This window comes from Pogoniulus pusillus, chromosome 23, assembly GCF_015220805.1.
Source record: "Pogoniulus pusillus isolate bPogPus1 chromosome 23, bPogPus1.pri, whole genome shotgun sequence".
Classification (NCBI taxonomy): domain Eukaryota; kingdom Metazoa; phylum Chordata; class Aves; order Piciformes; family Lybiidae; genus Pogoniulus; species Pogoniulus pusillus.
The window spans coordinates 15,308,619-15,321,386 of record NC_087286.1 but is presented as its reverse complement, the minus strand read 5'-3'; the positions used below and the strand labels follow the sequence as shown (position 1 = coordinate 15,321,386).

The 12,768-nt window shown below is 46.8% G+C and overlaps 1 protein-coding gene and 1 long non-coding RNA gene across 3 annotated transcripts in view; one reads left to right on the top strand and one right to left on the bottom strand.

The window, feature by feature from the left end:
• Positions 1-5,233, top strand: part of JCAD (junctional cadherin 5 associated) — a 67,373-nt gene extending 62,140 nt beyond the window's left edge. The window contains exon 4 of the mRNA XM_064162660.1: positions 3,283-5,233. Coding sequence (XP_064018730.1) covers positions 3,283-3,317 — 35 coding nt within the window. The 3' untranslated portion in view covers positions 3,318-5,233. The remainder of the gene's footprint in view (positions 1-3,282) is intronic.
• Positions 5,234-5,690: 457 nt separating this feature from the next.
• LOC135185679 (uncharacterized) lies at positions 5,691-7,020 on the bottom strand. Of its 2 annotated transcripts, none has more exons than XR_010306572.1 (2): positions 6,993-7,020; positions 5,691-6,910 (listed from the first exon to the last, which is right to left on the bottom strand). It is a non-coding gene; the product is annotated as an uncharacterized LOC135185679 (long non-coding RNA). The 2 variants fall into 2 exon arrangements; XR_010306571.1 differs by having other exon boundaries at positions 5,691-6,904.
• Between the last annotated feature and the right edge of the window lie 5,748 nt (positions 7,021-12,768).

Sequence of the window (12,768 nt, the reverse complement as noted above, 5' to 3'; positions counted from 1 at the left end):
GTTGCTGTTAAAAAGTAAATATTGCCAAAGGCCATTCTGTTTGGAGCAAGAGAGGGTGATGTTTAGTCTGGGACTGTGGCAGAGGCCTTAGCAGAAGCAGGTTTGCACATGTATAATGCAGCTTGGCAGATGAACAGTCACCTCTTGACGTAAGAGCTCTGCCCAAACTCAGGGCAAGAAGCTGATCTTGCTATGCAAATACTGCCACTAGAAGAACATCTCCAAATGTTCCCAAATGCAACTGGATGTCTTCTCTCCTTTGCTGCTTGAAGACAGCTTCCACCAGGCTGCTGGTTTGGCTTTGTTTCTGCAGAGAACATTTCAAATGGGCTTAACCAAATGGTGAATAAACATTTCTGTATCAGTGCTGGAACTTCAGTGTTTGTTCCCCACAGAACCTGGTAGACTGGCCCCTTTGTGTCCTTGGGTTAGGTGCTAAGGGTGTGGAGAAGCTTCCAAGGAGTAGGCTGAGCCCTGCAGAGGCTCTGTGTCTTGTGGCCTGATTTTCTGGGCCCCCGCCACTCCCTGAAACAATGAGCACCTGCAGTTTTGTGGGGAGTTCTAGCAGTGCCAACGTGTCTGGCCATAGGAAAATCAGGCTTCTGAAATGTAAATCCGTTTGTTATTCTTAGGTAAAGCTTACCCAAGGTGCGTTCTAGCAGTTTAGATGGCAACTTTACAACTGAAACAGTGTTACTGCTTTAGAGGCATCTTCCCACACCATCAGTGCATTAGGCTTGGGAAGATGCGGCACTATCCTGGGGTGCACCAGACCTCAACAACTCTTTTCCTCTTGATTTTTTTTGCATTTTGCCTCTTGTTTAAGCTGAGAAATACCAGAGGAGGCTGAATGGTGATAAGCAGTTCTGAAAGGATAGGTGTTGCTGGCACAGACTCTTCTTGACTGGCCTTGCAATTCTAAGGAGAACGAGCAAGAGGAGCAGTATAGGATCCTGCACCAGGAATCCACCCACTGGGGCCAAATCCCTAAGCTGTTTCCTAGCCGAGTCCCCACTCGATATGAGTCTGGATGCTGCAGATAGGCACATGCACACAGGAATAAAGAGTTTTAGCCTTGTTTGAGTGAAGACATTCACTTACATCATCATGAAAGCCTTGAGGATGAATGTTTTACTGCAGAGCGTGATATTTATGTGTGCAACCGTGTTCCTGCTCAGCTGTTCCCTGCGAGAGCTGTGGGAGTACAGCCTGCGGGAAGGATGGTTAAGGTTAGCACAGATACCCAGGTTGTGTAAGAGCAGCAAGCAGCACAAGGTGGCAAGGGCTGCAGTGCTGCTTTATCCAGGCCCCTGTGTGCATTTCAGTATCTGAAAGGGACTTACAGGCAGGCTGGGGAGGGCCTGTGGGGATAGGGTGAGGGGCAATGGTTTGAAACTGGAGCAGGGGAGATTTAGGTTGGACATAAGGAAGAAGTTCTTTACAGTGAGAGTGGTGAAACACTGGAACAAGTTGCCCAGGAGCGTGGTTGAGGTCCCATCCCAGGAGACATTCAAGATCAGACTGGATATGGTCCTAGTCAGTCTGATCTAGTTGGAGGTATCTCTGCTGACTGCAGGGGATTGGGCAATATGCCCTTTGAGGGTTCCTTCCAACCCAAGGCAATCTGCAAATCTGTGAATGATGGCACAGAGCAGACAGATCTTGTGAGGCTAAGTCCTTTCATTGAAACTATTTCCCAGAGTCAGAAGGATGAAGGAAAAGGCTGGCATCTGATCATTCCATAGCCAAGGCTGGAGCAAAGCCAATAAAAATAGCTGATAGAAGAGTCTCCTTGGGGATGCAGGAAAAGAAAAGGAAGTGCTGTCTGTCCTGTGAAGTGCCAAGAAGGAGGCTGAAAATGAAGACCAATGTTAGTAAGCCAGCCCAGTGCTTCAGTGAATTATGTTCAGAACGTGAGCTGCAGTTTTGCAGACTGAGGGGAGACAGCCTAACCACAGTGCTGCTGTGCAGCTGTGCTGCCCTCTATTCTGCTCAATTAATCTGAACTCAAGGATTCACAACTGAATTGAAAAGACCCTGATAACTGGATGGCATCATCACTTCTTCAGCCAGCCTTAAACACCCAGCCAGGATGCTTAAAGCATTTACTTGTCCTTAGTATTCAGTACAAGGGAGGGCAAATCTTAGGTCTTTCTCTTCCTGCCAAAGCATCTGAGAACTAGAGGTAATCACTTAGCATTCTGTGTGCTCCTTCCTATAGCATCAGAGGATGTCAGGGGTTGGAAGGGACCTCCAAACATCATCGAGTCCAATCCCCCTGCCAGAGCAGGACTATATGATCTAGTGCAGGTCACACAGGAACACATCCAGACAGGACTTGGAAGTCTCCAGAGGAGCAGACACCACAACCTTTCTGGGGAGCCTGTGCCAGTGTTCTGTGACCCTTACACTAAAGAAGTTCTTCCTCATGTTGAGGTGGAACTTCCTGTGCTGTAGTTTTCATCCATTGCCCCTTGTTCTGTCCCAGGGCACAAGTGAGCAGAGGCTGTCCCTTCCTTCTTGACCTCTACCCCTCAGAGATTTATATACTCAGGCTGGATGAGGCTCTGGCCAGCCTGATCTTGGGTAGGGTGTACATGCCCATGGCAGGAGGGTTGGAACTAGATGATCCTCATGGTCCCTTCCAACCCTGACTGATTCTGTGATAGATTAGATCCCCTCTCCTGCCTACCCAAGGCTTCTGCACTTGTCTCCATGCATTCGATCCACATTGGTCACGAATTACACTGGTGGAAAGAGAGCATTTGGGTGAAGAATGCAATATGTATCTTTAAGGCTGTAACCCCAGTATTAGCTTCCTTTTTCAAATAAAGACTGGGGAAAGTAATCTCATTTCCACAGCTAACATTGTTGAGTACATTTCACAGCACATTATTCAGGTTGAATGTTGGGAGGAAGTTCTTTACTGAGCGAGTGGTCAGGCACTGGAACAGGCTGCCCAGGGAGGTGGTGGAGTCGCCATCCCTGGAGGTGTTTAAAAGGAGAGTGGATGTGGCGCTTGAGGCTATGGTCTGGTGATGAAGGATGCTGGGACGAAGGTTGGACTGGATGGTCCTGGTGGTCCTTTCCAACCATAGTGATTCATAGTGATTAGATGTTGTGCTGAGGGATTTGGGTTGGTCAGGGACTTGTCAGTGTGAAACTAATGATTGAACTTGATAGTCATGAAGGTCTTTTCCAATCTAAGCAATTCTGTGTTTCTGTGATTAATGGTCTTGTATTCATTTCGTTTGTTTTCTTTTCTCTCTTTTTTCTTTCCAGATACCTATGATCCCACCAAAGTCGAAAAGGTGTGAGATGAATGAAGACAACAGAGAGATTTCTGCTCTGCTAAGAATGTTTCACTGATTTCTTTTTTCCTTCTGGGTGCTTTTTGTTTGTGTTTTGTTCCTTGACGCTTGGAAATGGCCTCCGTTTGTGGTGTTCACGGTGTACAGATAATGCCTTTACCACACTGCCACTAGGAATTAGCTATTTGTATCTGAAACTGTTGCAGAGACCACAGGAAAGAAAAAGAAAAGACTTCTGCATTGGAACCACCTGGCTTTGTAGAGTTAAGACTTAATACCTATTGTTGGCAAAGAGGTTTGTTTTGCTGAGCCCTCTTTCAGTCTTCAGCAGGGATGATGAAATGCATGAAGCGAGGCTTTGGAGCTTTCTCTTTGGTGTAAATGTGGGAGATTAGTGGAGGGTTTGTTTGTTTAAAAAAAAGAAAACCAAACCAGAATGTGAATTTATAAGCTAAACTTTGAAGTATCTACAGTCTAAACTTTTTTTCACTGAAGGGACTTTTGGCCCTGAGTAGGGGCGTGGGGGTGGAGGGCACGTGAGAGAAACGGTAGCGAAGACTGACAGCGAAGTGATTTCTGACTTCCAGAGCTTGAATTCACTAGGATTAAATACTTACCTTGCCACCTAGAGAGAAGAAGAAAAGAATCAAACCCAACAACAACCCCAAAGCTTTCTGGAAGATGGATGACTTTTGTAGTGCAGTGTACAGAACGTGTAATTATAGTAGCTGGCAAGTAGTGTTTCAAACCAATGCAAAGTATACCACTGGCTGTTTTGCACTCAGTATTACCTATTATTTTTGTTGTTGTTTGGTTTTGTTTTGCTGTTTAGAAATTCTTTATATGAAAGAGTAGTAGCTGGTTTAAGATAGCCCATTTTAACAAAGTAACTATATTTCTTGTTACAGAATACTCTCTATTTTTCTATGATGTAAACAATTGCTAACAAGCAGCAAGTATAAAGAAGTATTGTTATTATTATAATTATTATTATAATTATTATTATATTTTAAGAAGACTTATCCCTCTGAGTGAAGGTGCCCCAAGCTGATCTCACTTGTATACCTTAATGCACACTCCATATTGCCACATACTCAGTAGTGCTACCTTGTTTTTGCTCTGGAAAGAGCCGTCTGTGTATGTATGTACTGCAGGGTTCATTTCTGGTTTTCCTCACTCAACCCTTGGATCCTGCTTCTTGGAGCCACTCTCTGAAACACAGCTGAGAACTGTCTGGGCTAGTGTTGCTGCCACCACATTCCACTACCAGAAAGTGGGTTTGGATCTTTCTCCTGATGTGTCTGAGTGGCTCAGAAAAACACCTGGGTTTTTTTTCCTCTTTTACTTTGTTGCTTTTTTTACAGGTTATGGGTTTGGATTCGGCCAGTGTATAAAAATAAACAAAAGTGAGTTTCATTCTTCCCTGCAGTCAACTGATGTCGCTGGGGAGGTTCAGGTGTCTTCTTGATGGCATTTAAACACATGGCTCGAAGTGTATTTTATCTGCAAGCACAAATGCATGAACTGCAGAGCTCGTAACAAAGCCTGTGCATTCTGCTCTCTGATACTCGATTAGCCTGCATAGCATCTGTGTCTTTAAACTCTCTACGTCCACTTCTGTGTGGTTTTTTGTTTGTAAGTACCTGCGTACTGACATTCTTCTGATGTTCATGTACTTCACTGGTCTATTCTACTGACCTTTTTAGGAGGCTTAGCATAATTTTTTTGGATTTTTTTTTTTTTTAAATCTTCTAATTTCTTGTTTGTTTGTTTTTTTTTTCCCTAAGTCTGTAATTTGGAAAGACGGAACGGGGGAGAAAAACCAAAACACTTTTGCTGGGTTTTGGCAGCAAGAACCCCTTGTCTGTAACACATGCTTCTGTTACATATGGACTATCTAAAAGCTTGTTTGAAAAGAAAAAGTGGTGTATAATTTATTTCATGAACTCTCGTGCATGTTGTGCAGCAATACGTTGACAAACTGTTGCCACCATCCTGACTATAACCACTTCATCACTGTCTAAGACATCTGGGGGCTAGTAAACAGCTACAAAACATGTTCCTCACATCCCCAGTGCTGCCCCTAAAAATCCTCTTCTTAACAAGTGTTACTTCAACTCTCATCACTCCATCTACTAAGCAGTTCTTAAAACAGAGTTGCTTTAATTCTCATCTACTAGTAAAGCTGAGATGCCTGGCAATAAGTCGAAAGTCTCAACCTATCCTTAATTACTGGAGCACTGTAAATTGTCCCATAGAACCAGTCCTGCCACCTTCAGTCCATGTCTGCATGGAACAAGAGTTGGCTGTGCCTTTCATTTGCTTCTGCTGCGGAGGTGCAGAGCCTAACCTGATCCTGCAGCACAGCTGATCCATCAGTTATGTCAAGTAATTATTTTTCCAATGCACTTAAACAGCCATAATTAAAATAAAAAGTAAACCCACAAAGAAATAGGAAGCAGCAATATCACAGGGAAGATTTTCTTGGCCAAGAATGAGACTTAAACCTTGTAAGCTTTGTTTTGCAGTAGTATGTGACAGGGGATGAAAGGCTAGAGTTAGTACTGCTTTAAACATGGTGTGTTCCTCGAACAGAAGTGCTTATTTCATTGGATGTTATGATTCAGACAACTTAAGAAACACATGGAGGACAGCTTTGGAATGATTGTGCCTCAGTTTTTGTACAGTAGCTGTGCCATAACAAAAATGTCAGCTATGGGAGTGGGCTGGATGATGCCACAGCTGAACACCTTTCCAGAAGCCTTTTGCCAGTTGCAAAGAGCAGCCAAAGCTCATTTTGCACCAGATGTAGTTAGAAAACATAAGTGACTTTCAGTGCTTATCTCAATGGGTGCATAAAACTGTCATGACAACAGCCATGGCTGACAGTGGCAAGGGCAGGAGCTCTGGGCTGACAGAGGCAGAGCAGGAGGATGTGGCAGTCTGTTTCCAGTGCCCCCTGCAGTGCAGTTGTGTGGTAGCAGAGCAGCAGTGAGGAACTGAGCATTTATCTTAACTCTTGGGAGGAGGAGCAGAGCTAGAACCCCATAAAGCAGGGTGCTAAAAGCTGGTGTCTCTCCAGCTTGGGCTGTTGCTGTACTGCCGCATCTGGGACAGTCAGGGTTGGATGGCAGGCTGCAAAAGGGCTTGCTTGGAGATGCTGGTTTCACAAGCATCCCTAGAAATGAAAGCAAACACGTCATGACTCGTATACGCATTTCAAGAGTGTTCAGTGGAGACACTCCTTGGGACACAGGTGGCGGAGTAGGAGCTGTCGTCTCCTCCCAGCCACCCTCTTGAGATCCAGAGCGGATAGTCAGCCTAAGGGCTTGGAGGCAGGAACAGCAGCTGGAGGCAGCGCCAGGAAGACGCACAACGAAGCCAGAGTTTCAGGCTCTTGTTGTCTGTCTGAAAGGAAGAGTCAGCCGTGAGCGTCGGGAACGGCATAGCCGCCGTTGAGGACAAGGAGAGGGACAGAGCAGTCCCTGCGGCACTGTTGAGAGGGGGAAGGACGCCCCCGTGCGGCTGCCTGCGCAAGAGGCTTTACCCAGGCTACAGCCAAGGCATCTTCTCCAGTTGTCTTCAGTAAGCACCTAAAACTCCAAAGCAGTAACAACAAATGTTAAGTCATAAACCCCTAAAGCTTGTGGGATGCCAGAGTGTGCTGAGACACAGACTTACCGACTTTGGAGTAGGACCTGTGCTTTAGACCTTGAGCCACCTGGAAACAAAGCCATGGATTGTCCAAACAAGCCACAGAGCACCTGAAGAATTGCAGCTTGCAGTCATAATGCTGTGAAATGAGATTGCTTAGCCTATGAGAAAGTCAATACAGTTAGAAGCACAAACACACATGGCCTGAGATGGCAATTTGTAAAAGCCTCTGGCTGCCAAGCAGCTCCAACAAGTAAAACCCTGAACTGCAACACAGGCATCTTCTGCCCTGGCCTGGCTGAACACAGCCAGGATTTCACCCCCTGCTGAACAAAGGCAGGTTTAGCTTAGCTACAAAGCAAAGCAGAGTTTCAGCCACTCTGACAAAAAAGAGTAGCACTGAGATTTGAGTCTAACTGCATTTCCCTCCTTGAGGATTCGCAGCCATCTCCTCCATGCTCAGTTAGTGCTTCTCAAAAGGTGCCACAGGCTTGTTCCTGTGTCACAAGTGAGCAGACAGAAGCAGCCAACACCCACGAGTGAGGTTGGAAGATGTTTTGGTTCTGGTCCTAGCCCTACCTAGCCGGGGGGCCAGCGAGGCCCCCCGGCCTTTTGAGAACCTCCACCAGTCACCCGGTGAGCACCACCCGGTGAGCACCGCAAGTACTCACCAGCGACGATGGGAGGAGGCTCCCTCTGCCCAAATGGGCAAGCTTGGGGCTTCTGCCTCTCTTGGGGCCGATTATAAAGGGGACTGGGTGGGCAGGGCAAAGTGGTCACACCTGGGGTGGGAGGAGACTCCAACAGGGGCCAGCTGCTCTGGGGCTGGGGGGGGAAAGGGAAAACGTGGGCTGGAATTGGAAAGGGGCAGATACGGTGGGAAAGGGGAGGTGGTGCTGAAGGGAGGGAGGTGGAGAGGGAAAGGATGGGGATGGAGACAAAAAGAGGGAAACGGGGGGAATGGAAGGAGATGGAGAGGGAGAAACTTTCTTAGAGTGAGGGCGGCAGAGCCCTGGAGCAGGCTGCCCGGGGAGGATGTGGAGTCTCCTTCTCTGGAGACTCTCAAAACCCGCCGGGGTGCGCTCCCGTGTGGGCTACCCTGGGCCACCCTGCTGCCATCCTAATTGACAGGAGGGAGATTTAGCTGCAGGTTGAGTCTACAGCGTTGAAACTTCTGTTCCTCTGCATACTCTCGCTGAAGGATCGAGCTGAAGAGTTCACGCTGATGACTGTCGCTGAATGCATCAGAGAAGCTGGGGAACGCTGATGGAGTTCCCTGGCTCAAACTCGCATGCAAGTTTGCACCTCTCCCCGGTGCCTAACCCTGAGCTGTTTGCCATCGACTCTAAAGAAAAGGGGAAAACAAGCTTCAGACAAAGAAAAAGGGAAATCCTGACACCAATAGCAAAGCCCCAACCCACATTGCTGCCTCCCACCCCTGCTGAAAAATATGTGTGCAAGATGGCTTGCAGAGCTGCACAGCAGGGAGAGGGTGAAGGCAACGTCAGTAAAAACTGACCGACACATGGCTGAGATTAGAAGCAAAAAATGACACTTCCCAGCCAAGAGAAACCACAGGAACATACAGATTATAAAATGAAGGAGGAACTTTCCACCCTCAACAGCAGCAATCTCAGCCTTCTTTCGAGCTCTGGAGCAGCAGAGAAAAAATAATCAGAACCATTCCCAAAGCCATTCCTAACCTGGAAGGAAAGGAAGGAGATATACATGCTAGAGAAGATATCACTACCTTTGTGTCTTGGTCCATACACAGTGCAGATAATTCTCCACACTTACTTTCAAGATACTGTGGCCTGTCTCCAAAACTAATACTCTGCCAAGGCCATGGTGTTGTTCTCTGACTAGCTTAAGGGCAGATTTAGGGGGATAAAAAGAGAGGCAGTGGCAGTAGGCAGTTACAATAGTATTTATTTGATACCAGAGGATTAATGTGGTTGAAGGATTTTCTTTGTATTCTCTTCTGCTCAGTGCAAATCTTGTGTTGCTGTGTAGGCTGGAGGGGTGCTGTTATTCAAGAGGAGACATTCTCCCAAGAATGATTGTGCATGGATGTGCTCCTCTCTGATGTTGTTGATGTTGTTATCATGGGGCAAAATGGAGCACATGCTCTGATGTTTGCACTGCCTTTGAGAAAGAGAAATGTGTTGGTGAAGTGTTAAAAGGCTGCAGACTCTCCAGGGGGCTGTAGCTTCGCAACCTGACATTGTGCCTGGCCTGTTACACCACCAGGGACAGAAACTGTGTTTACTTGGGAAAATTACTTTTCACATCCACACTTCCTCAGACGAGCTCAGGCTGCAGGTTACTCCTTTCCAAGTTGTGTTGTTTGTTTGTGGCCTTTTGGGCGTGTTCTGCCTCTGTGTGAGCATCGATTCCTCCTTTACTGCCTGGCAGCCAGCCATCTGCACTCAGCAAACCTTCACTGTCAGAGCATTTTCCACTCTGTCTGAGTATTTTCCAACTCCCTTTGCACAAGTTGATATGGCACTGGAATAGTTTACTTTGGCTGCGTTGCAGTAAAGAGTGGCATGCTCTGTATCTGTGCTGATAGGAGGACTTCAAGAGAGCTAAGCTATCAAGTTAATTGAAGAGAAAAACAACTTTATTTTCAGGCAAAAGTCGAGGTTGGTCATGGCTAGAATGTGCAGCTCTGTCTTTTGTCACTGGCTCACAAGCAGGTTTAGACCTTACAGTCATGCTCATACATACTGCTGTGATTCATCCTGGTGCTCCTCATCTCTCACCAACAAACCTGCACAACAAAAGACCCAACAGATCTGAGGAGGCTGAAGATGCAAATCACTGTGGCAGTTTTAACCTCTTTAGCCTTCTGTCATCTGGCCAGTCTGACTGCACCATGTCCTCTCCTTCCTTACCTGGTTGAAGCATTAAAATCTCTAGTCCAGCATAATCCCATCTTCCACACAATTTGACTCTAGAAACCAATTTTCCTACTTTGTTTGTTTGTTTTGCTGGTAGAAGAAGACATACATTCAGTTCTTTCCAGTTGCTAAGGTGGTTCCTTCCACCTTAGCTTTGGTCTCTGCAGCAATTCATGCATATTGTGGTTACTTTTTCCAGGAGTAGCCATATACAGAACAGAATTGTCCCATTTGCTATCAGCTACAAAAGGAGTTAGGTACCTTGGGGGCAAATTGTCCTGTTAGTCTGAGACCTGATGCTACAAAGCAAGGGGGTGGCCCTGTATAGAGGAACCTACACACACAAGGTAGTAGGAAAGGTGAAGGCATGAGAGCAGAGACCTTTCTGTGCTTGCTCCCATCCACTCATACCTATCCTCTCTACAAAGAGGTGGGCAGCCCACACCAGCAGGAAGCCATCTTCTCCTTTTGCTCTTGCATGTTATCTGGCCAGCACTTGCATGACATGCCTCAGATGGGCAGAAGTTCTGCTGTTTGCCACCAGACAGGGACAGGAGCTGGTCGACATGATCTATGCTCCATTGGACAAATCTGCAGGTGCTCAGACCTACCTTGGCCTGCAAACTAAGTCAGTGGGAAAACTAAAGGTGACTTAGGGCAAGTGGATGCTGCATAGGCCTCACTCAGAAGATTTCTTGATAAGTCAGCCAAAATCCCTCCTAGCTGCACCTCCACTCCAGCACTAGTCAGAGAGGCACCAGCTCACTCTTCATTTCCCACACTGGTCCACACACATCTGACTATTGGCTAATTACGCAAGACCCTTAACTCTTATCTTGTGCCACACACATCTCATCTTTATCCCTCCCACTGACCTCTGAAAGCACTGGAGCATGTCTGACCTTTTCTGGGTAACAATGGTATGCATGCCCAGGTTCCACATTTGCCATTTGCCACACTGGTCCACACACATCTGATTCTTGGCTAATCATGTAAGACCCTTAACTCTTATCTTGTGCCACACACATCTCATCTTTATCCCTCCCACTGACCTCTGAAAGCACTGGAGCATGTCTGACCTTTTCTGGGTAACAATGGTATGCATGCCCAGGTTCAGTTAAAGCTCTCTGCTGCTCTGAACCTTCCCTTTCTTGAGGGAAGGACAGATAGTCTCCTGGGAATCCCTCTGCATTGTTTACACAGTGAGGTTCTAACTCTGGCTCGTGGAAGTGCCTATATCACCTCAGCGAGGTGATACAGAAAGGAAAGAAGCCAGATGCCTCCTTTTACCTCCCCAAATCAGAGCACTTCTTGCAACGACAACTGAGACCACAGAAAATGTTTGCAAAACACCTAGGCAAAGGCCCTTCAATCTCTGCACTCCACAGCTGTGCCACAAAGGTTGGAGCTGGAGCTTGCTTTGCCATTGACTCAACAGCCAGCCCTTTGGAAGCACTGGGTGACTGAATGTTGCCCTAACCAGGGTGCTTCAGCTTCCCTTAACCCTTCCCTGCTCCCTTCAGATGGTGTTTAGATTCCTTTCCATGCACCGTCCCAGGTACAGCCTTTAGCCTTAGTACAGCTCCGGTAGCTGTCACAGCCAGTAACCTGAAACCTGCTGAGCAAACAGCCTGGTGACCTAGCCCACTGGTGGCATTTGAAATGGCAGGGGTCTAGCATTTATTGGGCAGGAAGGCTTGTCATTTGTCCCACTTTCTCATCATTATTATTGCAGCATAATGCTCAGAACATAAAGGAAGTCCTCTGCTCTCCCAGTGGTGGCTCACACTATAAATATCCCAGATGGCACAGGACAAGGAGGGCTGTAAAACTCAGGATGTGGGTCACAGGATGGCTGTCTGCTTTCTGTCTGGGAGAACACGATAATAAACTCTTGCAAAGGACTCTGATAACACCAGATGAAAGGAGTACAAACACTGTGGAGGAGATCTTCAGCTGCTGTAAAATGTCACCACTCTCTTTATGATATGCTTCTTTTCTTATTTCCTTCCCTTCTCAGCCTCTTCTGGAGTGCCTGTGGCTAAAAAGCATCCACAGAACTTCTCTTTTGTTTTCACTTCTGCATTACTTTCCACAGCTCCTTCTTTTCCCCAGTGCAGACTCACTTCCATGTTCCTGCAACACTCTCCTTACCACTCTAAGCAGCTCCAATATGATTCAGTCTTTTCAACCAAAGGTCCCCTAAAGGTCCCTTGTCCAGAGAAGGGTATCAAGGCTGGTGAGGGTGAAGGAGCCCAAGCTTACGAGGAGAAGCTGAGGGAGATGAGGTTGTTCATCCTGGAGAAGAGGAGGCTCAGGGGAGACCTTATTGCTGTCTATGACTACTTAAAGGGAGGCTGTAGCCACGGGGAGGGAGGGTTGATCTCTTCTCCCAAGCATCCAGTGGCAGAACAAGAGGACACAGCCTCAAACTGCACCAGGGCAGGCTCAGGCTGGGTGTTAGGAAGAAGTTCTTCACAGAAGGAGTGATTGGCATTGGAATGGGCTGCCCAGGGAGGTGGTGGAGTCACCATCCCTGGAGGTGTTCAAGAAAAGCCTGGATGAGGCACTTAGTGCCATGGTCTGGTTGACTGCCTAGGGCTGGGTGCTAGGTTGGACTGGATGATCTTGGAGGTCTCTTCCAACTTGGTTGATTCTATGATTCTATAACAAAATCCTAAGCTTTTATGTTTCATATCCTGAACCAAAGCAAGAAAATAATCAAAAAAACCCAAAGACAAGGCAGAACAATGAGGCACTTAGTGCCATGGTTTATTAATTAGAAGGTATTAGGTGATAGGTTGGACTTGATGATCTCAAAAGTCTTTTCCAACCTAGTTAATTCTGTGATTCTGTGCAAAAATGCAGGGTCCTTTCCTCTGCACCCAAGCCCAGTCACC